The sequence below is a fragment of the Pygocentrus nattereri genome, chromosome 1, assembly GCF_015220715.1.
Source record: "Pygocentrus nattereri isolate fPygNat1 chromosome 1, fPygNat1.pri, whole genome shotgun sequence".
NCBI classification, from domain to species: domain Eukaryota; kingdom Metazoa; phylum Chordata; class Actinopteri; order Characiformes; family Serrasalmidae; genus Pygocentrus; species Pygocentrus nattereri.
In genome coordinates, this window is record NC_051211.1 from 40,165,299 (window position 1) to 40,190,475 (window position 25,177).

The 25,177-nt window shown below is 40.0% G+C and overlaps 1 protein-coding gene across 3 annotated transcripts in view; it reads right to left on the reverse strand.

Moving 5' to 3' along the window:
- ano2b (anoctamin 2b) overlaps positions 1 to 25,177 on the reverse strand; it is a 69,294-nt gene that overhangs the window by 18,776 nt on the left and 25,341 nt on the right. For 2 of the 3 annotated variants that reach the window (XM_017693984.2, XM_017693986.2), the window contains 7 exons: positions 24,993 to 25,076; positions 24,226 to 24,312; positions 11,807 to 11,881; positions 11,449 to 11,650; positions 9,805 to 9,916; positions 9,223 to 9,280; positions 8,887 to 8,987 (listed from right to left, as the gene is read on the reverse strand). In XM_017693984.2, the coding sequence (XP_017549473.1) occupies positions 8,887 to 8,987; positions 9,223 to 9,280; positions 9,805 to 9,916; positions 11,449 to 11,650; positions 11,807 to 11,881; positions 24,226 to 24,312; positions 24,993 to 25,076 (719 nt within the window). The remainder of the gene's footprint in view (positions 1 to 8,886; positions 8,988 to 9,222; positions 9,281 to 9,804; positions 9,917 to 11,448; positions 11,651 to 11,806; positions 11,882 to 24,225; positions 24,313 to 24,992; positions 25,077 to 25,177) is intronic. The other variant, XM_017693985.2, reaches the window with a different exon arrangement.

The following is a 25,177-nucleotide window of genomic DNA, read 5'->3' on the forward strand; positions in this document are numbered from 1 at the left end:
TTTCAATACTGTCTTTCATTTCATGTCTGAAGCTGACGGACAACACTAATTAAGTTACATAGATATACCGTTTTGTTGCCTTAACTGAATGCTAAGCCAAGGTTCTTATGTTTGACTGTGTAACTACTTGACTGCTTTTGACCCGTGTGCCTGTGATGACTACGAGCCTTGGATGGCTCCTAATAAAGCTACACATGCAGCCTGTCTATAAACCCCCTTCATCACAAGATGACGGACAAATATAAAGTAAAAAGGGAGAGTGGAAGAAGCAGTGGTAGTGAGTTTTATGAGCTATATAAATGTTCTCTCTCTCTCTCTCTCTCTCTCTCTCATATATATATATATATATATATATATATATATATATATATATATATATATATATATATATAGTATCTACATAATAGTAACTTTACAGGAAAAACAAAAAAGATATTTTACTTTTAATGTAAGTCTATGGAACCAGACTTCTTTTGGCCCATTCATCATAAAACTTACAAACAATGTAAAGAATAACATGTACTTTTAAATTGGGTCAAAAACTGAAAACTGAGAAAAACAAGGCAAGATACAAGGCAAGGTTCAGGCATCAACTATATTATATATATATATATATATACATACACACACACACACACACACACACACACACACACACACACAGTGGATTTTTACATTTGTAGTAGCATACTTTTAAGCATTAATATCAGAAGGCATTAACTCGCGCTTAATGTTAAAGCGTTATGACATTCGCATGGGAGGGCAGGCGAAGAACAGACAGTATGTGACAAACATGCAGAGATGTACGCAACAACAGGAAACCAGCCAAGGCCAAAAACTGAAGTAGGTCTGCGCTTAACCGTCAGAACATGAGGTTTTCGTTAGAACATGAGGTTTTCGTATCCATATATGGTAAACCATATGTCCATTGCACCCACTAAACAGGAACATGTACACATTTAGGTTTAGCTTATACGCACACACATATTCAGCTTCAGGGTATAAAAGGAGTCAGAACACATTGGGAGATCAGAGCTTACTTGAAGGATACATGATGCATGTTCTCTGTTTGTAACCTCTCCAGAATTCTGTAATAAAACTTTGTTTGTTTCACTTCAGTCTGATCTACTCGTCTCATTTTTTGCATCAACGAACACGCAGGACTGGTTTCGTCCACAACACACACACACACACATAGTATTGCACAAAAGTGAGTATACTCCTCACATCTCTGCAAACATTTTATTATATCTTTTCATGGGACAACATTATAGAAATGAAACTTGGATATAACTTAGTCAGTGTACAGCTTGTATAGCAGTATAGATTACTGTCGTCTGAAAATAACTCAACATACAGCCATTAATGTCTAAATAGTTGGCAACACAAGTGAGTACACCTCACAGTGAGCAATGTGCAAATTGTGCCCAATTGTGTCGTTGTCCCTCCCTTTTGTCATGTTACAAGGTTCCAGGTGTGAATGGGGAGCAGGGCTGTTAAATTAGGTGTTCTGGGTACAATTCGCTCATACTGGCCACTGGATATTCAACATGGCACCTCATGGCAAAGAACTCTGAGGATGTGAGAAATAGAATTGTTGCTCTCCACAAAGATGATCTAGGCTATAAGAAGATTGCCTACACCCTGAAACTGAGCTATAGCATGGTGGCCAAGGTCATACAGTGGTTTTCCAGGACAGCTTCCACTTGGAACAGACCTCGCCAGGGTCGACCAAAGAGTCCACATGTTCAGCGTCATATCCAGAGGTTGGCTTCAAAAAATAGACTCATGAGTGCTGCCAGCATTGCTGCAGAGGTTGAAGAAGTGGGAGGTCAGCCTGTCAGTGCTTAGATCATATGCCACACTCGGTCTGTATGGCCATCGTCCCAGAAGGAAGCCTCTTCTGAAGCTGACACACAAGAAACAGTTTGCTCAAGACAAACAGTCCAAGAACATGGATTATTGGAACTATGTCCTGTGGTCTCACAAGACCAAGATAAACTTGTTTGGCTCAGATGGCACCCAGCATGTGTGGAGGTGCCCTAGTGAGGAGTACCAAGACAACGGTCTCTTGCCTACACAGTCAAGCATGATAGTGGTTGGGGTATGTATCAAGCATAATGGTCTGGGGCTGCATGAGTGCAAAAGGTTGGACCCCCTTTTGTCTTCAGAACTGCTTTAATTCTTTGTGGCATACTTTCAACAAGGTGGTGGAAATATTCCTCAGAGATTTTGGTTGGTTATTTGAGTTACTGTTGTTTGGTGTGAAAGTAGAGGAGGCAATGGATAGGGCAAGATGGAGGCAGATGATCCGCTGTGGCGACCCCTAAAGGGAGCAGCCGAAAGAAGAAGATTTGAGTTACTGTTGCCTTTCTATCATCTCGAATCAGTCTGCCCATTCTCCTCTGACCTCTCACATCAACAAGGCATTTTCGTCCACACAACTGCCGCTCACTGGATATTTTCCCTTTTTCGGACCACTCTCTGTAATCCCTAGAGATGGTTGTGTGTGAAAATGCCAGTAGATCAGCAGTTTCTGAAATACTCCAGCCCAGTCCCGACCAGCCCGTCTGGCACCAACAACCATGCCACATTCAAACTCACTTAAATCACCTTTCTTCCCCATTCTGATGCTTGGTTTACACTTCAGCAAGTTGTCTTGACCACCTCTACATGCCTAAATGCATTGAGTTGTGGCCATGGGATTGGCTAATTAGCTTTTTGTGTTAGAAAGCAAGGTGAGTGTATATACACTATATTTCCAAAAGTTTTCACTCTCCCATCCAAATCATTGAATTCAGGTGTTCCAATAATTTCCATGGCCACATGTGTATAAAACCAAGCACCTAGGCATGTAGACTGCTTCTACAAACATTTGTGAAAGAATGGGTCGCTCTCAGGAGCTCAATGCCACCTGTGCAGTAAGTCCAGTCGTGAAATTTCCTCACCACTAAATATTCCACAGACAACTGTCATTGGTATTATAACAAACTGGAAGCAATTGGGAACGACAGCAACTCAGCCACAAAGTGGTAGGGCATGTAAAATGACACAGCGGAATCAGCGGATGCTGAGGTGCATAGTGCGCAGAGGTCGCCAATTTTCTGCAGAGTCAATCACTACAGACCTCCAAACTTCATGTGGCTTACAAATTAGCTCAAGAACAAGGTAGAGAGCTTCATGAAATGAGTTTCCAAGGCTGAGCAGCTGCATCCAAGCCTAACATCACCAAGCGCAATGCAAATGCAGTGGTGTAAAGTGCCGATGGATGACTTTGGGTTTGGCAGTTGCCAGGAGAACGGTAATTGTCTGACTGCATTGTGCCATGTGTAAAGTTTGGTGGAGGGAGGAATTATGGTGTGGGTTGTTTTTCAGGAGTTGGGCTCGGCCCCTTAGTTCCAGTGAATGGAACTCTTAATGCTTCAGCAGACCAAGAGATTTTAGACAATTTCATGCTCTCAACTTTGTGGGAACAGTTTTGGGAATGGCCCCTTCCTGTTATAATATGACTGTGCACCAGTGCACAAAGCAAGGTCCATAAAGACATGGAAGAGCGAGTTTGGTGTGGAAGAACTTGACTGGCCTGCACCTTTTGCTTCTGCAGGACCTGGACGATTTGTCATAATTGATGGAACCATGAATTTTGCCCTCTCTGAAAATCCTAAAGGAGAATGTAAGCCCAGTAGTTTGTGCCCCTTACATCTCAAGCGCAGTTGGGTTATGCAACAGGACAATGACCCGAAGCACAGAAGCAAGCCCACCTCTAAATGGCTCAAAAGAAATAAAATTATGGTTTTGGAGAGGCCGAGTCAAAGTTTTCAGATTCTGTGGCAAGACCTTAAATGTAGACAAATTAAAACAATTCTGAGTCCACTCCACTAATTGTGAAAGTTCAAAGAATGTCCCGACAAAAATCGTCCAGAATAGTAACAGGAGAGGGCAAAAATGATCTTTACTTTCAATGTAGGTGAATGTAAAGACATTTTGCTCCAAGCAAAATTAAAAATAAAAGATATTTCCACACAATGTAAAGGACAGCTGCACTACTGAGAGCCATTCTCACCATAGACAAACATGACCCCAGGTTGGTACCAATTCTCTCTTTTGGGTCTTCATGTCAAAAAGCTTAGGAACCCCTGCCCCTTGCTCCAGAGCATAACAACATGTTCTGACACAGGTTCTATATAGTAAAATCATGTTCATGTATACACACAGGCATACATGTCTATATGATGTGATACAGTGGAGTCTGTGGGGAGATTAGAGCTATGATGTAGGTCAGGACTATGTGTAGAGGGAATTGTGGGATATTGAGTCCTCCTGTCCCCTCTGGCCTCCATCACACTGCTTTGCACCAGCCCTGTGCCTTCCTCAATAACGAGCGAGTATTTATAGAGCAGAACAAGAGAATCGGTTTAAAGTCACGCTCTCCTCGTTCTCCTCTCTCGGGTCTTTCCAAGGACTCCACTTTTGTCATTTGCATTCTTTTGTGAACTACTTTAATGTGTTTTTTTCCTGAAAAAACTGAAATAGCCACAAGTGCTTGAAAAATGTGGCACTGTCAACAGCAACCATTTCATAATGGTTGCCATGCATTTTTTTGGTATCCTTTCATGTTTATCATTAGATCATACTTACAGTACTATAAAAAAAGTATTTGCCTCAATTTTTCCTGTTTATGCATATTTGTCATATTTAATGTTTCAGACCATCAAGTTACTTTTATATTAGACAAAGATGACCCAAGTAAACGTGATATTTAAATAAAGGAAAAATGCTGTTCAGCCCTACCTGTCCCTATGTGAAAAAGTTATTACCTCCTTAGCTACTAAATCAACCAGTTAACCAATTTCAACCAATAACTGCATTCAATTTCACTAGGCACACCAAGACATGACTACTGCCTGGCAGAAGAACCTGTCTGGCAATGTGAAACAGGCTAGATGGTCTTAAAAAGCAACACATGGAGTGACATTCTAAAGAGATTCAAATACAGATGTGTTACAGTTACAATACAGTTTGGAAAGTTACAAAGCCATTACATTGGGACTCTAGCAAACCACAGTGAGAGTCATTATCCACACATGGAGAAAACTTGCAACGGTGGTGAACATTCTCAGGAGTGGCCAGCCTACTAAAATTTCACCAAGACGGCATCAACGACTCATCCAGGAGGTCTCAAAAGAACCCAGACGAACATCTAAAGAACTGCAGGCCTCACTTGCCTCAGTTAAAGTACACAATTCCACAATAAGAAAGACACTGGGCAAAAATGGCATCCATGGGAAAGTTACAAGGTGCAAACCACTGCTGACCAAAAAGTACACAAAAATTGCAAAAAAAAAAGACTTCTTCGATAAGGTTCTGTGGATTGATGCATCAAAGGCGGAACTTTTTGGAAGAAATGAGTCTTGTTACATCTGGCATACAACACCACATTCCATCATAGAAACATCATAACAACAGTCAAACATGCTGATGGCTTTGTGATGGCCTGGGGCTGCTTTGCTTCTGGAGGACCTGGACGATTTGTCATAATTGATGGAACCATGAATTTTGCTCTCTCTGAAAATCCTAAAGGAGAATGTAAGCCCAGTAGTTTGTGCCCCTTACAGCTCAAGCGCAGTTGGGTTATGCAACAGGACAATGACCCGAAGCACACAAGCAAGCCCACCTCTAAATGGCTCAAAAGAAATAAAATTATGGTTTTGGAGAGGCAGAGTCAAAGTTTTCAGATTCTGTGGCAAGACCTTAAATGTAGACAAATTAAAACAATTCTGCAAAGAAAAGTGGGCCAAAATTCCTCCACAGAGATGTAAGACTCTTCATAAGTTATTGCAAACATATGATTGTAGCCAAGGGTGGCACAACCAGTTATTAAATTTAAAGGACATTTACTTTTTACATGAGGGATACAGGTTTTGAATAAGTCTTTATCTTCAATAAATGGAATAATCATTTAAAAGCTGCATTTTGTGTTTACTCATGTTGTCTTGATCTTATATTAAAATTAGTTGGATGATCTGAAACAGATGTGACAAATCAGCAAAAATAGAAATCTAATTATTTTTCACAGCACTGTAAGTTCAGTGTGTAACAATAGCTGTACAAACATGAGGTCATAGTGTCAAGCACTTAAAATTGAAGGAATGTGAAAAGAAATGAGAAGCTGCAAATCTGCCAATACACAGGTATGTTGCACTTTACAGTTGTTGTGGTTGTGCGTGCTGATACATGATCATACAATGTCTTTCTCCACACATACACACATGCCCACATAGACACACAAACAAAAAACGTGAAGCAGCACTGGTGCCAATGAATGATTGATGTTGCCGCTCTTGTAGGAGCGTGCAGTGCGCCCGATAGCATAAACAGACATTTTGCAGTTGCACGCCACAGCAGATGTAAGCCAAGCCACGAGAAACAAAAACCCATGCGCCACCAACGTTTATCAACAGCCCAGCACAGAGGAAGGGCATGCACGGTAGATGACTGTGCTTAAAGCTAGCATGCTACGTTAATTAAAATGAGTGGGAAATGTGGCACAGATGTGAATGTGGGCAGTGTGGTTGGATAATGGGCCGGCATTTTGAACCAGACTGATTGGTCTAGAAGCAGGTTAAGTACATCTAGAAGCAAGTTAACCACAGAACAGGAAACCAAATACAGATATAGGATGTCCCAACAATGGAGTAAACACTCAGACAGGAGCCTCCAACTTCCTAATGAGATAAAACTTTTAACCCCTATTAGTCATCTTAGGACTTATTCTTTTCCACATTTTTTGGCAACTACAATAAAACTAATATGTAAGTTATACTGTTACGAGAGTGAGTCATTGAACTGTGCGCTGAGGAGGACTGAGGAGGACGTGGGGAGGGCTGTGCTCTTCTGAAGGACGAAAAGAAAGAAATAGGTTAAAAAGGGATTTTTAGTAAACGGGAATGTGTGACTCCAGGTCCATTCCGTCGCCCTGGGGAAATCATGTCCTAGTTTTCCATCCGTCCTGTCCAAGTACTCTTAAGCCCTTGTGGCAAAAGCTAGTCAGACACATGTTGACTCTTGTTAGATGTCTATAAAGAATGGCATGACACCACCATTAAGTAAAAAATTCAAAACTCAGTGGTTTCATGTTGTTTTTTTCCAGAGTGGACATCATCAGTCGAGTTTTTCATTAGTGTAAAATTGTGGTGGAATATCTTTCTATATATATGGGTGCTTTTGTAACTGTAGGCAATTTTAGGTCTATGTGGATTTTTTAAATATATGTTCACTGTATATTGTGAAGCATAGAAAATTTTATTAATGTCATAAAACATTTTTACATGCAGAATGATCACTCAATATAATAAGCTGCTGACGTTTAGGCATATGAAACATATTTTATAACAATATCAGTATTTTAATATTCAAATGCATTAGAAGATGCTACTGCACTGAATGACTAAACATGATCAGTTATTTATGTCGGTCTCACTCAAAGCCAAACAAACCTACTGTTAATGAAAACATAAATTAGCCAAAGAACACATGAACGAAAGTGTGGAAACAAATGAATTCACAGGAAGGATAAAAAATAAATATCATCTTTTCATATTCACCATCTTCTGCATGTCCTTACTGTATGGTGTATAGCTAACGCATTTTGAGTTCTAAATTTACAACATTTTTCTCTTCCTGTGAAATTCAAAGCTAATAGAAGAGGCCACTATATTTGCCATTTATACTTTTTGAGTGAAAATGTCTTGACTGCATGATTCTTAGCACAATAGCTTAGCGTTACAGTGAATACTGAGAAAATGAAAAGACAAACTCAATTCAAAATACAATTTTCAAAATCTTATGCAAGTTTGTACAGCTCATTATTTGTACTACAGACTCTGATTAGTGAAGCACACTGATCTCAAAATCAGCAGTTTTGGCAGATATTTGCTTAAAACAATTTGACTGATATTTCAAACCAGTATTCAATGTCATATTGTATACTGTCATATTGTTTCTGGTTACAAATGCAGTGAAGCAAATAAAATGCAACTGTTTTAAAACAACAGCCAAGCATCACCTAGACATTCTTTTTTAGGTGATGCTGGGCTGTTGTTTTAAAACAGTTGCATTTTTCAGGGTTATTACATTTGTAACGCTATACAAGAAAATGTTCTGTGTAATGATTAATCTAATCTCAATATTTTATAAATGTTTACGAAACTGCAACAGCAGATATGCACATAAAAATAACAGATATTGGGCCACAACTCAACCATATGGGTGCATGCCTAACTCTGATACTAAATTATTTTTGTTGAGGTTAATTTTCCAAAATCTCTGAAAGCCAGAAGTGCCAAAAGTCAATAGAGCAGAATCGTCCATCTACATTTTCTTTATAAGCACCTAATGCAGGGTGCACATAGAGCAGCAGCTCTTTTTACATATAATCCCCTGAGGCCTTGAAGACCAACGCACTTCCTCTGTGCATGTGTAGGAGTACCAACTGAGGATCAGTGAGTAAAGCACTATTGTCTCTGATTATACATGATACATGTAATTTGCATTTTAGTTTGATGATGACAGCATGTCAGTGCATTTGTGCATGTGTGAACACAGTCCAGGCCCAGTGGAATGTGTGTGTGTGTGTGTGTGTGTAAGACTAAATGAAATTCAGAGAGGGGCAGGAAAGACTACAAACTATAATCTAGGGATTTCCTGTAGTGGAAAAAGCATGGAGACCTCAGAACCTGTCCAAGATGTTATCTGATAAAGTCGTTATCTGAGCAGAACAGATAGTTTTACCAGTCTAGAGAGAAGAGAATTTTTAACAGAGAGCTCCAGCCACAGTGAGCAGACCTAGGTGTAGGTGCAGAGATGTTGATTACTCTGAGCACTTACGGGATGGCAATCTCAAAGACATTGTTCTGAATGAGCTGCTTCCCCAACATGATGATGCTGAGCTGAATACATAGCTCAATGAGACAGCCTCCAGGAGCACACTGAGAGTGACATAGAGAGAGAGAGAGAGAGAGACAGAGAGAGAGAGAGAGAGAGAGAGAGAGAGAGAGAGAGAGAGAGGGAGGCGAATGAGCAGAATTTGATAAGTGTTCTAGGAAAAACACCATTGTTAGTAAAACACCATTGTTAACAGAAGCATTAAAGAGAATGACAGGCAACACAAAACCACACAACACACAAATTCCAAGCACACCCAACAAGCACATCCAAATTCACCTCTTCCATACGGTAATCATTGAAAATATAAACGTAGTCCCCAGGCCGGCCAGCAAACCTGTTGACAGGAGAGAGATAAAGCTGAAGGTCTTGGCCAGGTTAAGAACTACTTTCTGTCTCTACCAGCAACTGCATATAACAAGCCACACTTGATTTATTTAAGTTTGCATTCAGTATCTCCTTTAGAGGTTTGCTGTGCTAAAAGGCTTTCTCTTGCCTATCCTTTGTATACCTCAATCCAGTTTCTGCCTCTCATCAGTGGTGGCGATGTCTTAAGTGTAAAATGCCTCTAAAAGCTCCCTCATAGAAAATTATTATGCAAAATTATTCTTAATACGCTGCAGGATGGCTGGGGTATTGTTTTATGATAGTTCTGTGACAATGTTTTGGACTACAATGTCTTGTTAATCCATTTGTTTTAAACCATTGCTGGTGGACTGCATCCCTGTTTCTCTCCATCTCTCCATCCTTAAACCCTGCCTCTGAGCACACCAGGATACCCTTTTTCTTATTACCATCTTATTACCATTCTTAGGTGTAAAAGAAAATGCTCTAGCTTTGAGCGTTGTCTTGATTACCTACCTCCCTTTGAAGAAGGCCACATAAAAAATAGGAGCATAAGCATTCATGAACTTCAAGAGGAAGGCTTTCAGAATCAGACGCTCCTCAAAGTTAGTCTCTGTCTTCGGGATCTCTGTGGATACATGAGAGCAGATGCGTTGAAGCCACGGAAAATAATTCCCATGCTACTACTTAAACAATACTTCCAAAGTTCATCAACCCCTCTTTATTGATGCATATATGTATCAAATGAACCAAAGTGTGCTATGTTCTGTGGAACTGTCTCTTTTCAAACTCTCACTCTGTTTGATATAATCTTTGGGTATAATTCAGATTTAGAGCAGACCTGGTGGTTTAACAAAGCACATCGTATAAGTTGTGTTACAATTACATGTTTTAAGGCTTTCCCTGCTAAATCTTCATTTTACAATGCAGAGTAATGCCTGGTCCCCCATTGATGTTGGTACAATAAAGCCATAATGCCAGCACCCTGAAGGCACACAAGAGAAAGTACTCCGAGCCTGTAATTAAAAGATTTGTGAGAGGAAGACATCTAAAGCACATCAAACAAACACAGACTATGTAGTAAACTGGACCAATCTGTCAGTCTGGAGGGCTGACGGACCATAATCAGTCCCAGCTAAGTGCATTTGGAAGTAGGTTAAAACGTGGAGTGATGCCACACTCTCACTGTATGTGGTCAGAGTGGGGGAGGGCCTATGCCTTATTCAGTAGGCAGTTAAAAGTGTCTCCCCCCTTTCCTCTCTCCCTCCACCTTCTTCTGGCTGAGGAGCCACTCATATCCCAAGCTTTACTGGATGGGCAGAGATGATTTCAATCAAACTTTCATGACCACAGTTATACAGAGCTATGGGGCATCAGCAAATATCTGAAGCAGAAAGACAAGAAAATGAAGAGCGCCAGGACTTGACAACACATGCACAGACAAGGAGTAACACTTTGTTTCAATGATCCCTGTAGATGCTTTGAAAATACTTGCTTTGTCTTTAACTTTCATTCAATTAAATACCTGTTACATTCAGTTACACTTTGTACTATAAAAAACTTTGTCAATTTATACTAAGTTTGAATCTAACCTTAACTTCAAACCAAAACTTAAACTTAACCCCAGTCCTAATCCTAATCTTAACCCTATTGACAATCAACTGAATTTCACCAGTTAGTGTGATAGTCTCTCTATACATGCACTTGGCCGCTTTCTTTTCTCTCTCTCAAGTAAGGTTAGCTGCATTTGGAATACCTCCAATCTACGAATGATATTGGGCTGGTAGAACAGTCACAGCAGATCTTTCCTTTTGTGTGTTCAGCATTTCTGCAGTATCAGCAGTAAGAAGAGGAACTTACGCGCAGCAGGGCTACCATTAACAGTTGATCAGTTTAGGAGGGTGGATGGTGTTCTCTGCCAGGTACGATTTACAATTCCAAAAATATACTGCTAATACACACTACTAGAGTATTACAGATTTGTAAAATGCCAGTTTGTCTCAGCATAATTTCTGTCAGTTCAACACAATCACTAAGTAACAGCACTGTAAAACCACAAACCAGCTCTGTTAGGGAGCATAAGCAGGTTTGTGTTTCAAATTCAGATGTACATCATAGTCTAAATATACATGACAGCAGAGAGTATAGTGTAAACCTCACCCAGTTCGGTGAGCCAGACAGCCACAGAGCCATAGATCTCGTCCAGGATGAGAATGACCACTAGGTTGATGATGACGGCCGTGGCTGTGACAGTGACCCTTGCGTTGGACTTGATTTGAGGGTCTTGGCTCATAGCCAGCAGGGCGGAGACAGTGATGCGGTACATAATCACCCCGAACACAGCAGCGAAGGTCACACCAAACTAGAGGGGTAGAAGGCAAAAAAAAAAGACCAAAATGGTGAAAAAGAAGAAGACAGAATGAACAGGAGAGCTTGAAGGCGATGTAAACCTATAAAACAATGGCACTGTTAACATTTTTAAAATTCAATAATCACTTATACAAGCAGCACAGCTCACCATTAGTAAAATAGAGGAGATATTGATGAAATATCCAGGCAACCGGTCCCTCCACGTAAGCTTCTCATCTCCAGGCTGTGGGGAGAGAGGAAGAGAGAGAGAGGGAGAGAGAGAACGAGAAGGGTTGAGTAACACTTTGACACAAGAATGTAAACCGTATGATAGTATATGGTGACTAATGAAACTGTGTTTGCTGCTTAGCAAGAGCATTTCTGTGGATCTGTGCGTTGTGGCTGAGTATGTGTATGTTTCGTGTATATCTTTGTTGAGACAGTTCTGTCATTCCTCCTCAGGGATTACCTAAATTGAAGTAACTCAGAGTGCCAATAATGGACTACAATGTTAGATCAGTACTATCCTAAAAACTTCAAAACTATCAGTCATCACTAACAAAAACCCTTTAACTGGCTTCCTTTTTCTAAACTTGTCTTTTGGATCTAAACTAAAGCAAATGAGCAAACAACAACAGATCCTGCTGCGTTGGTGTCATGCACCACAATAAGCCAACAGAATCAAGAACACAAGAGAAGCAAAATGAGCGCATGGGGAGAGGCTCAGGCATTCACCGCACATCCTTAAGTTTACAGCCTGCTGCCGTCACTCAAGTTCAATTAGCAGGCCACAGGAATGTGCTCTTGTGAGAGTAGATTGTGGTCGAATCTATGAAAAGGCTGCTTTTTTTACAACTGAATAATGCTATAATTAGCTCACGTGGTGATACACAAACAGTAAAACTGTCTGTAGAAAACAAATACAAAAAAAGTAGCAAGACAGTTTCATTAACATTTAACAGCACATAACCAATACAGCAGGTACAGGATTTCTGGAAGTTGGAGTTCAAATCTCACTTCTACATCCAAGCGCTTTCTCAGCCTCTCACTGCTCTAATTGGGCTCATTAGGAGAGCAACAGCACCACCTAGCCTGCAGAAGTACTCACCATGACTAAACCACAGCCCAGGAACCAGGAGAGCCAAGGCAGCTTAACAATGTTGGCTACACTTGAACAGACCTCTCACAATATCACAGCTTTGAGAAATTGTAAAATAATGAATGCAGGTCACGCAAGACTATTAATCACAACCCACATGATGGGTCCCAGTGGACCCGTGCTCTCAGCCGCCAGCCACGGGATATGCGCTGCGGTGAGGAAGACAAGGCAGTGAGGCAGACGAGCTGGGCTTCCTCCTTAAGGTTCCAGAGCATAAACTGTTAGGAACTGTTCCAAGATCAGGGAAAATCTGTGATACCAGTTACACTGCATGCATTAAATGATACCATGGACCATGAAACAGATCCTGAAATTCTCGTAGCAGAAGGCCTTTTTTCAAACCATAATTATACTATTATGTTAGGGTTCATCAAAAAACCTTTGTAAATCCATGACACTATTGAACTTTGCAATAATGATAACGCAGATGGCTGCAATACAGAAATTAGCACTCTTTACTGAGTGCTGCCAGCTTCCTCACCTTGATCTGATCTTAGATTTCCAAGACACTTCCACAAAGATTTTGATGAATTACATCGCATTCATATGACTCAACAAATTTGTTGGTCAAAATATTGCACAAGTTTTAATCAAGTAACACCAGTGAGGTTTAACTGTATACATTGAATATCAGACACGTGGCTGCTGTAAACCAGTTGAATTGTGGTGTTTTGGCAATATTGTGCTTATTGTCCATAAAAAATGTACCAAAAGTATGAATGACCAGTATAAACTTCTCTCACAAGCAACACCTCATCCATGTAATGTAGAAAAAAAGCTAACAGATAGAAAAACACTTTTTTTTTGCAAGTACACATCTCTTTTGCTGATTAAGGCCATAAAATAAATTCCACCCATCTCCCAAAACAGTGGGAATCTACAATGATTTAAAAGAGAACACACTCAACCCTAAATGGTTTATGCCTTTTGTCTGTCTTCAGGCATCCACAGCTCTAATCTGTTTCTCCATCTCATGGTGAAAAGAGAAACAACCCAAATTGAGACCGAGACTAACCCTCACTGAATCAGATCCATGTACCATCACTGCTCATAGAAAATGGAAAAGGCATAAAATAATACAGAAAAAGTAACACTCACAAATACTATAGTAGTACTTCATGGTACCAACTCACTGGCTAGCAAAGCCATGTTGCTCAGATGGCTGGAGCTACACGGCTGGCCTGGGGTATCTTGGTGAGCATGGGTTTTAATGCTAGTGGGGCCAGAGGCCAATGGGACATATCTGGCAGGGATACCATAACTGGAGCTCACAGGATTAAGCCCACAGCTCAGCGGGAGGGGTCAAAGCAGGGCTGGACGGTGCCCAGACGTGGGCAGAAGTGATAGCACTCTGGTGAAACGTGTGAGGAAGAATAAGCCAAGAACAATCACATCCTCTTGTGGCCATCTTAATAGCTCTTTATGGCTAATGAGAGAGTGTATTTGCTCATCTTTTACTAAGTGCTTCATATCATCCAGTTTTTAATTTTAAGTCATAATAATGGAATTACTATGCAGTAAACATGTCATCTATATAGTTATGAGAGTGAGGAATTGAACTCTAGATCCGCTGAAAAATTATTTGAGTTTAAGGGACTGATGTGAGGTAGAGAAAGACAGAGAGAGATGGGGGAAAGAAAGAGATGCTAAAAAGTGTGTCAATCTGCTCCCCCAGCTTTGTGTGTGAAGAGGAATCTCTGTGTCAGTACTAATAAAGCTGGGGTGTCTTTTTAGCAGCCAGCTGCTGGCAAAGCTTCGCCACGACATCTGTTGCTGTGTTTTATCAGAGAAGGAGCAGGATTGCTGGCTTCATCTTCTGCCGTACTCTTTCCTCTCAATCAAAGTAAATCCCAGCCAACAATGCATGATGGCACGCAACAGACGTGCGTAAGGTTTTGCCTTTAGGCCAAGTTCAGACAAGGCCTTCTGCCCTCCTCAGCAGGGCTTTGTCCTCAGATCAACCCTGCAGCTTCAATGTGGATATATGTCCAGTAGCGATATGGTAGCTTGGGGCAGCACTAATACTGCCTACCTCACACACACACACACACACACACTCTAATCCCTTTGGGAAATTAGTGACAAGCTCACCAGTGTGGGGATTTCCTCCGAGGCCATATGCCATTTTACAGAGATGCGGTGGACTCATTGACGTCACTCACACTATCCCCTCTCTCTCTCTCCCAATGCCAGGCACTCTCGGACAGACGAGATAGAGAGAGAGGAGCCGGAAACTGGCCTCCACCCACATAGGCAGTGCAGCACACATAACTGTGGCCCCTGTTGTACAGGGGGGTTTAGCAGAGAGCAAGAACATTGAAGCAGAGATTACAGCTGTATTAGCTACGCACATGTTGCCATAAACAAGAGGTGAGCTGAACATATCTTAGACCAGTGGTCCACAGGTACACACTCATGGCCATTTTGGTCATGCCTGTCCAATAACAATAACATTTTTAAAAAGAAAATGATAATAAACATATATTTTATAATATTAAAAACAAACTTTTAAAATATTTTTAAATATTACAAATAAGATAACCAACATAAGTCACCAACAAATAATGGTACCCAAGCTTTAGCATAGCTAAAGAAAATTATAACACTTTACTTGACCCCTGTTGACATGACCATGTCATAAGCTGCCTAATACAATTTTTTCATTTATATAATAGCATCAAATTACCTTTACTGGTAACTGTCATGACAGACACCATAATGTTTGATGTCTAGCCCTATCATGACAGCCAGTTGTAATAGCAACAACAGTTATTAACAATAGTAAATATAAACATTTCATTAAGGCAAGTGCAATTTAAAAGTTTTATTTTGCACTGTAATTTTTTCTTCAGTTGTTTTATTAATATCCTGCCTTGTAAACATTGCAGTGCAGGCTTATAAAATGCTATGTTCAAAGACTACCATATGTCTGAAGATAATAAGTATAACCGTATTTCCAAAAAAGCTATGATGCTGTGCAAAATGTAAATAAAAACAAAATGCGATGTGCAAATCATTTAAATCCTATATTTAATCAAAAATAGTACAAAGACAACATATCAAATGTTGACACTGAAAAGTTTCTTGTTTTTTGAAAAAATATATGATCATTTTGAATTTGATGCTAACAACACATTCCAAAATAGTTGTGATGGGGGCAAGAAAAGGCTGGTAAAGTTGTGTCATGTTAAAAAAAAAAACACCTGGTGGTTAATTGGCAACAGATCAATAACATCACTAGGTTGAAAAAGAGCATACCAGAGAGGCTGAGACTTTCAGAAGTAAAGATGGGTTCACCACATCAATTCAAGAATAACATTTCTCAATGTAAAAAATATCAAATAACTTTTGCTTTTCATCATCTACAGTACATAATAACATTAATGGATTTAGAAAAACTGGAGAAATCTCTGTATGCAAGGGACATGGCCAAAAACAGTATTCGCTGGCCATGATCTCTGGGCACTGCATTAAAAAACAGATATGATTCTGTAGTGGAAATCACTGCATGGGCTCAGAAACACTTCTGAAAACTACTGTCTGTGAATACAGTTCTTCACTACATTCACAAATGCTAATTAAAACTAAAACGCAACAAAGAAACCACATAAACAGTATACAGAAATTCTGCGACCTTCTCTGGGCCCAAGCTCATTTAAAATAGACTGAGGGGAAGTGGAAAATTGTCCTGTGGTTTGACAAATCAAAATTTTAAAAATTCTTTTCAGAAATCATGGACACTTTGTCCTCTAAGCTAAAGCCCACCCAGCTTGTTACTGGCACACAGTTCAAAAGCCAGTATTCATGATGTTCTGGGGGTGCCTTAGTGTACATGTCATGAGTGACGTGCACATCTGTGAAGGTGCCATTAATACTGAATGATATATATGTTTTGGCAACATATGCTGCCATCCAGACTACGTCTTTTTTCAGGGAAAGCCTTGCTTATTTCAGCAAGACAATCCCAAATCACATTCTGGATGTTCTCTCTCTCTCTCTCTCTCTCTCTCTATATATATATATATATATATATATATATATATATATATATATATATATATATATATATACTTTTTTGTAACGTGTTGTCGGCATCAAATTCAAAATGTGCATATATTTTTCAAAAAACAATAAAAATTTCTCAGTTTCAACATATGATATGTTGTCTTTGTAGTATTTTCCTTTAAATATTTAGTTTGCATATCATTGCATTCTATTTTTTTTTTTTACATTCTGCACAGCGTCCCAACTTATTTTGGAAATGGGGTTGTAAATATATGTGGCAGACCACTACTAAAAATTAACAGATTAGGTTATTAATGACAGTATTAGCTAGGGTCAATAGGCTCTTTGCCTGCCATAGCAAAGGATGAAAAGAGAAGGATGACTTTTAAGAGGGGGCTGAGTAAGGACCGCCGCCTTTTGGGCGTTGGGTACGACAAGGGATAAGCTGGTATGAGCCCCATCTGACACACATTTTAAATCCCTCTCATTCTCACACACTCTCCCATCCCTACATATTGCTGCAAGCTGACCAGACCTAAAGCTGCTTTCATGTAAACACACACACACACAGACACAAAGAACTCACACACTATAATTCTGTAATGCGCTCACTGATTAATGGCCTGCACAAGGCCACAGATTACAAAAACTGCAGATGACTTTTAAACATGGATAGCAAATTCAATTGTACAGTGCCTGGTAGGACAGGTTCCAGACATTCTGAATCTCACGACAGCAATCTTCCAAGTAATTCCATCGGCACCTCAACAATAATGTTCAGCCAAGAGCCCTGCAAAAACCCAAAATTGCCCTTAATTCTAAGAATAGGCCTACATCATAGTTTTATGGCCAATCTTGGCTTCCAGCAACAATGTGTAAAAAACCCAAAGGAATCTAGGAGAGCAACACTCAGTCAGTCCATCAACCAACCAGAAATAACACAGAGGACCTGATAAACTAAGCTTTTGCAAAAGTTTCAGACACGAATGTGACAAATTCTACCTGTATGTTACACGAAACAGGTGCACAAGCCTAGTTTCTTGGCCATTTTATTAATTTACAATCTTGAATAGCTGCCTCTTACAATATATTAAAGTTTCATGATGAATGTGCCAATGGAAGTACTCCAAAATTACTTGGAAAAACAATCTTGTTCCATTAACTTTGGTTAAAAGTTAAGAAAATTCTTTGCTTTCCCTGTAAAGATACCATTTTGGAGATACATAATTTCATGTGCATTTGAGGGCGCTACACAAAACAAGTAAACGGCACAAGTGGTTAGAGATAGTACATGTGTGGACTTACTAAAGTTTGAGCCACTTTTGAGATATTGTGTTTGGATGGAGGCAGTAGTCTTGAACATGTGCTGAAGGTTTACTATCAAAATAACACGGTTTAAACTTTCAGGACACGTGAGAAAATTACTGAACTAATATTTTCTATTTTGTCTTGAGCTTTTTGATGGCTCCATTATTTTATAGTGCCTTTTAAACACTGTGCCTCAGAAGCGAGCAGTTAGTGGGCAGGGCTTGGGACAGTTTGTGTGATAAGCTGCGGTTTTACTCAATCGAACTTTAAAATCAACCATATTGTGGTCAATGAAGGTGATTTTTGCACTGCACCACAAAGTGTTCGTACGTACATCCTTCCCAGAGATTTTCTATAAAGAAGAGTAATCGTTCACAAAGATCCCATTCTTATGCAAGTCAGTTCCAAAAACAAAAGGCCACAATTGAAGAGGGGCAGGTCACACTTATAAAAACACACACCTCTTCCCAGATCCTAATGATGATCTCGCTTAAATCTGGGGGGAGAGGAATAAATCAGGCTTTGCCTAAAATAGCCATGCTTATCAAAAGCGCTGCAATTTATTAATAAGAGTCACTAATAGCTGTGTTTATGAAAGAAAGCTGCCAAGTTGGCATAGCTGAGTGATAAGGCTTTTAGAATGCGACCCCACTCTGCTTCCTTGTGAAGGGGGTTGAGTGTCCTGCGGTTGCTATGGCAACGAGGCGGGGGCTGTAGATAAGCCGGTGGTTTGGAGTTCTGCCCAGCATGGAGCTGTGACACTCCTGCTGAGAGTACGCTCCCTCTCTCATTCTCTTTGTTTTACTGCAGCTCACCATCTCGGTCTCCATCTCTTACTGTAGATCTCATCTTGCTTTCCCCTTATTTTTTTCCTTTCTTTCCCTCTGTCGCTGTCTTTTCCTCTGTTTTACACTCTCTCTGCTTTCTCTCTCTGTAGCTTGTCATCTCACTTTCCTTCTCTCCCTTGCTTTCTGTATCTCTATAACTGTAGCTTTGTCTCCCTCATGGTATTTGTTTCTCTCCGTCTGTAGATGTCTTGCTTTCTCCCTTCCTCTTTCTCTCATAAACAGAAATAAACAGAGACATTTTCTAACATACATTCACTAGGCTGGAGTCTAGCTCTCTCTGCTGGCCAGTGTGAACAAAACTCAGTCAAAAGAGAGATAAACTAAATCATGTGTTGTATCCACTAAAGCAAGTTAACCATTTATTTTGATAATGTGTAGACACTAGGAACCGGACCTCTTTGTGATAAGCTAACAAGCACACATTCCTCCAGAACATTTAATTCGATTTTTCTACTTGCAATTCTTCACCTTGAAACGAACAAACACATTCCTGAAAATCTCCATGACCTAAATACCTTTCAAATGTCTTTTTCTACAAGTTTCCTCAATTATCTTCTACTACGTATGCACATACTAGTATACGATGTGTGACTGAACAATCCCTACAGGATGTTTAGCTTCAACCACCGCTGCTCCACTGAGGTGTTTCACCAGGCTTCACACACCATATACTCATCAGAAACGACACTACGAAAAGCCTAGCAGTCGGTAAAGTTAGAAGTCAACACCAGTCACTCATTGCAACATGGCCTTCAGAAACAGGTCAGCCACAGACAGCATCAACCACAGTCTCATGACTTCTCTTTGTGTTTTCCTCAATGATGGGAACACAGCCTGGATTATAACTCGAGGAACCGCAGTGGGCTTCACCCATTTCCTTGGCTTGTATGTTCTTGTTAGCTTCATAAAACACTGCCTGCCTTCAGCCTGAGATAAAAAGAGTGTCATATGCGTCTTCTGACAGCAAACACAGTGGGAAAGGCATCTATAATAGGAGACTATTAAAATGTAGGTGTCTGACATTTAGGCCAGGACTGACCGTGGGCCATGCTATCTAGGACAGAGGAGCTAAACATAAGACATGGGCTTCCTGTTGAAAGTCACTGCTAGAAATCTGTGACTCTTGGACAGACACATCGGAGAACAATGGAAAGTAGGCTAGCGTTTAGGTCAGAGTGCCCCGAACCACATCAGACTAAAGCCCAGAGAGGGATCTCACTATTCCCCAAACATTTAGCCCCCATTTCAGTGTTACCAACTGACTCCTTTAAATGCCTTCTCTTATTAATATATGGTCTTAAATGAAATACAAGGCGAGTAACAGGTTATATTTATTTAATTATTATTAAGTATGCAGATCCACAGCTATCCCCTCTGGTTACAGTGCCAATTTGTAATGCTGACAGGGTTTATGGGTCAATATAAAACACAGCAATTTTGGCAAAGTGCCTCACTAGCTGCACTACTAGGTACACTCACTAGATAGCCTTATACCAAAATAAATGTACAATTTTTAGTAAATTAAAAAGACGAAAGAGCAAAGTGTATTTAAATATAATTTCTACACTTATGCTCAAAAGTTTGGAATCACTGTTTTCAGTCATTTAAAACCAATTTTCTCACACGGGATGCAGGTACTGCACTACCTCACAGGTTTGAAATCATTTGTAGTAACCTGTGAAAAAAGGAAAAATAAATTTTGAATGTGTCCCAAGCGATGAACAGAGCCGCAGATGATTCCATATTGAGAAAACTTTATAGCTTTGAGAACAGAGTTATAATTAAAGTAACGTATATTTGAAAAGTTGTGATCAAATCTTATGCCTGACAAGTCAATAAGAAAATGAACATCTGTAACTATATAAGAACAGTATGTTACTTAACATTTAATAACTTCTTGTTCCCAAAAAAGTTTAAATCTTGAATAAAGCACCTTAAAATACTTTCTGATGTCTTGCTTATATTTTAACCAACCTTGTATTACTCATTTTTCAACATAATAATAACAACAATAATTGATAAAATCCTTACAAAAGTAGTGCAAATAATGAACAAATTAATCATATCTTTTAAAAAAGATATAAATTTGTCATACTAGGTGTTTTAATGGTAGATTTTTTTTACACTATTACACTGAAGATACACTCACTAAACATGTTATTAAGTACACCTACAATGTATCTACACTTTTTGTCCATTTAAACAGCTTCACTTACCATAGCAGCTACACTTTGTTATCCAATTTTACCCTGTTCTTCAATGGTCAGATCTCTCTCACAGCAGATATTATTTGGGTGGTGGATTCTCATCACTGCAGTGGCACTGAACTGGTGGTGGTGCATTGCACTGGTACGAGTGGATCAGACACAGGAGTGCTGCTGGATTTTTTTTTTTAACACTGCTGGACTGAGAATAGTCCACCAACCGAAAATGTCCAGCCAACAGCGTCCTGTGGGCAGCGTCCTGTGACCACTGATGAAGGACTAGAGGATGGCCAACACAAACTGTGCAGCAGAAGATGAGCTTTCATCTCGGACTTTACATCTACAAGGTGGATCCATGAGATAAGAGTGTCTATAATAGAGTGGACAGTGAGTGGACACTGGAGTTTAAAAACTTCAGCAGCATTGCTATGCCTGAGCCACTCATACCAGCACAACACACACTAACACACCACCACCACGTCAGTGTTACTGCAGTGCTGAGAATGATCCACCACCCAAATAATACCTGCTCTGTGGTGGTCCTGTGGGGGTCCTCTCTATTGATGAACAGGGTGAAAGGGGTCTAACAAAGCATGCAGAGAAACAGATGGACTACTATTTGTCATATAGAGCTACAAAGTGCTCCTATATGGTACGTGGAGCTGATAAAATGGACAATGAGTGTAAATACAAGGTAGGTGTACCTAATAAAGTGCTCTGTGAGTGTCTGTTGTCTTGTCACATCTTTCTGTAGCATCTTGCTATTAATGAGCCTTGATCAACTTGGATAATTTGCCTAATGTGCCTGTTTTAATTGAAACACTCTGGGCAAGACTAAGCCAACATGCCATTTGATCACACAGCCTTGCCTTTCCAGTAAAAAACACAAAGAAGAAACCTGAGGAAAGCATCTACAACTCACTGTTTTTACTACTGCCATTCTGCCCAGATGGTGGGGGTTGAAGACTCAAGGTAACAAGTAGTAGTTAATTATAGTATTAGTAGCAAACACAGCTTGCTATGGTAAGAGGATTATGGCAGAGAGCAATGGCCTGTGATGGTCATAAAGAGAACCCATTCCTCCTTCGGCACACCATGTCTTACAAGCATTAAGCTATCACATTCTAGGGCAGGTCAGCCAATCTAGTTTTTCCCTTTTTCTACTTCACTAGTTCTTTGTCAGTACTCTTACTGTAAAACTACAGCTGGACACAGATCAACAGAGTTTGCTAATCTTTTCTTCCCCACATCCAAAACAATTAAAACATAGTTTTATAAAACAAAAATTTACTTTACAAAAAAAGTTACTTGGTATAGCTATAATGTAAATTCTCCAAGTATTTCCAAGAATTCTGAAATGTCAGAAACCATCTAGTTCAGGGGGGCCTAAACTTTTTGACTCAATGTTTGCAACTGCAAATCCTCATCTTGTATGCAAGTAGAGTTATATTGAAAAAACATTTTAACAGCTCTAGCCAAATTGATTTTCTAAGTGAAAATAACACCTAAAGATTTTTACTATTTTAGTGCAAAATTTCCATTCATTTGCTTTCAATTCAGCAAATAAAGAGTAATTGTGTTCTGTAATGTTCAGAAGTGTGCTCACTGTAGATGCTGTGTACTAATTTTCACTTAGAAAATCAGCAAAACGTAATCTGACTGGGGCAACCAAACATCTGTGTACTATATGCTGCTATATGTTGCACAAAAACTCTCACATGTTCATTTAAACAGTGCCAAAATAACATCTAGGCATAAGAGTGACAATAAGAGTCCTGAGCAACAGGAGTAACTCTTGGCCTTCACCTCATGATACATACTTGAGCATGTCAACAAGTGCAGGATTAAGGTCAATTTTCAAGTGGACACACCTCTTCCTCCTTCATTCCTATCATATATGACATCTGAACATTGTTTGATGGGCAAAGGGCCAAAAAGACAAAACAATATAGAAAAAAATAATGTAGGTTTCTAATCGAGTTTTAATAATGCATTTTGACATTGCACTATATTTTGTTATTAAAATACTGGAGGGCCAATTCAAATGTACACACAGGCCAACTTTGGCCCAGAGGTAACACTTTTAGCAGCCCTGGCCTAGCTAGTTTCTCATATTGCATGGCCTTTTTCAGTGATTACTGGTTTCTGAAACAGGAACCAGCATGTGATTGAAGAAATCACCATCTACAAGCAGGCAGTTCTCAAAATGAAATGCAGTTTAACAAAAATAAAATATTTCTGATAAACTTGAGAATTATTTTGATTACTTTGATGAAACTCAGTAATATTGGTTATGATTTATTGCTCAGACTTACATACAAAAAAGTACAACTACTCAGTGCCCTCTCCTATTTCCATCCCCAATTACACACAGAGTAAACAGAGCTGAATATGTCCTGTTATTTAGACTTTATTCTGGCTAGTTTTGTGGTGAAGAACAAAGTCTTATGGGTTTAATTTGATTTTGATTCATCTCATTAATCTCAGTTTTATATGAGCATTACAACATATTCAGGGACCAGTGTAGTAGCAATTATACCAAGGACTTACTGAATCTTACCAGTTCTAGGTCTATTTTTATTGTACCTTTAATTAATAACACTGATGCTACACCTAAATAATCGCCAGATCCAAGATCGTTCCTGCCAGTGAAACAAAACACACACACTCCCAACAAGGTGCTTTTAGTCCCACCTAAATTTCTACTGAACTGAACATGAAAAATGTGAAAACTGAAACGGGTTTTGGCAGCAGTGGCAGAAGACTTTTAACAGAAAAAACCCAACATTACTAGGACTACTGAAAGTAGAACCAAAGTGCTAGTCAGGACCAACCACTACGAGCTAAGCAGGGCCAGAAATGCAAACAGAACTCTTGTGATCCCACAGCCAAGAAGGAAGGTCCCCAGGCAACAAGCGTATAAGAGACAGAAGAAAATGCAGCCCCACAGCAAGGCAGAGAGTTAAAGAGAGACACAGAGAAGCACAGAGATGCAGGTGCAGAGAAGGCTCTAGAGGAACTGCAGGGGGGCGAGAAACAGAGAAAGAGAGAGAGCAGCATTTACCGGGTTCCCTGTAGCCATGGCAGACAGCAACCACTGTCTCCATTTGTCCTTGCCCAGATCGATGCTCTCCTCCACACTTTTCTCAGGCTGGAACACACAGAGCCCACGGATCACACACTAACAGGTAACAGCACGCAAAAAGGGGCCTCCAGCCAGCCAACAGTGCTGCTCGTGAATGAAGAAGCTGTGCTCTCACCTTCCTCTACACTGCTTGCCAATCTCACTCTCTCTCTATCCCTCTCTCTCTCTCTCTCTCTCTCTCTCCCTCAACCCCCTCCTTCTGCCCTGGCAGAACCAGTGCGGAGAGCAGCCCACCAAACCTCCAAAGTTCTGGTGCCAAACGCCTCAAGCCAGAGCAATGCATCATGGAAGCATTTGCTGGCAGCTCACAGCGTTTGGTACCAGCCCTATAACCATAAGTCCTCATTTGTATTCCTTCCAAGAAAACAAAACATATATGCTGCGAGTGCTGCGCTCCTCGGTGACAGTTCTGCACAGAGCAAAAGCAAAAGTGAGAAATCTGTTCAAAATCAGTCGTTATTCAAAACAAAGGCCGACAGCATCTGACAGTACAAAAAGCTGTCAAGAAAGTGTATGACAGTAACTTCAGTACAAAAGCAAAGTTTCTGAAGTGCCTAACTAGCGCATTTCTAATGTGTTTAGAATCCAAATTGAACACCTAGAAAAGTTGTTCATTTACCAGCAACTGAAACAGCAGCTGGCTGTTTCATTAAAGCTTTCAGCTTTATCATGAGCAAACCACTCACCTCGCTTTTGTTCTTCTTTCTATTTCTTCTCTTCCTCTGCCTCTTCTGAAGGAGTAGGGTTTCGTATTTAGGTCTCGGGTGCTCCTGTGGACGAGAGGCCAAACTGTAATATTAATTTCATATTCTGTGTGTGACCTGCTGGTTGACTGGTGAGACTTCATTTGGAGGAATTTCAAACCATTCAA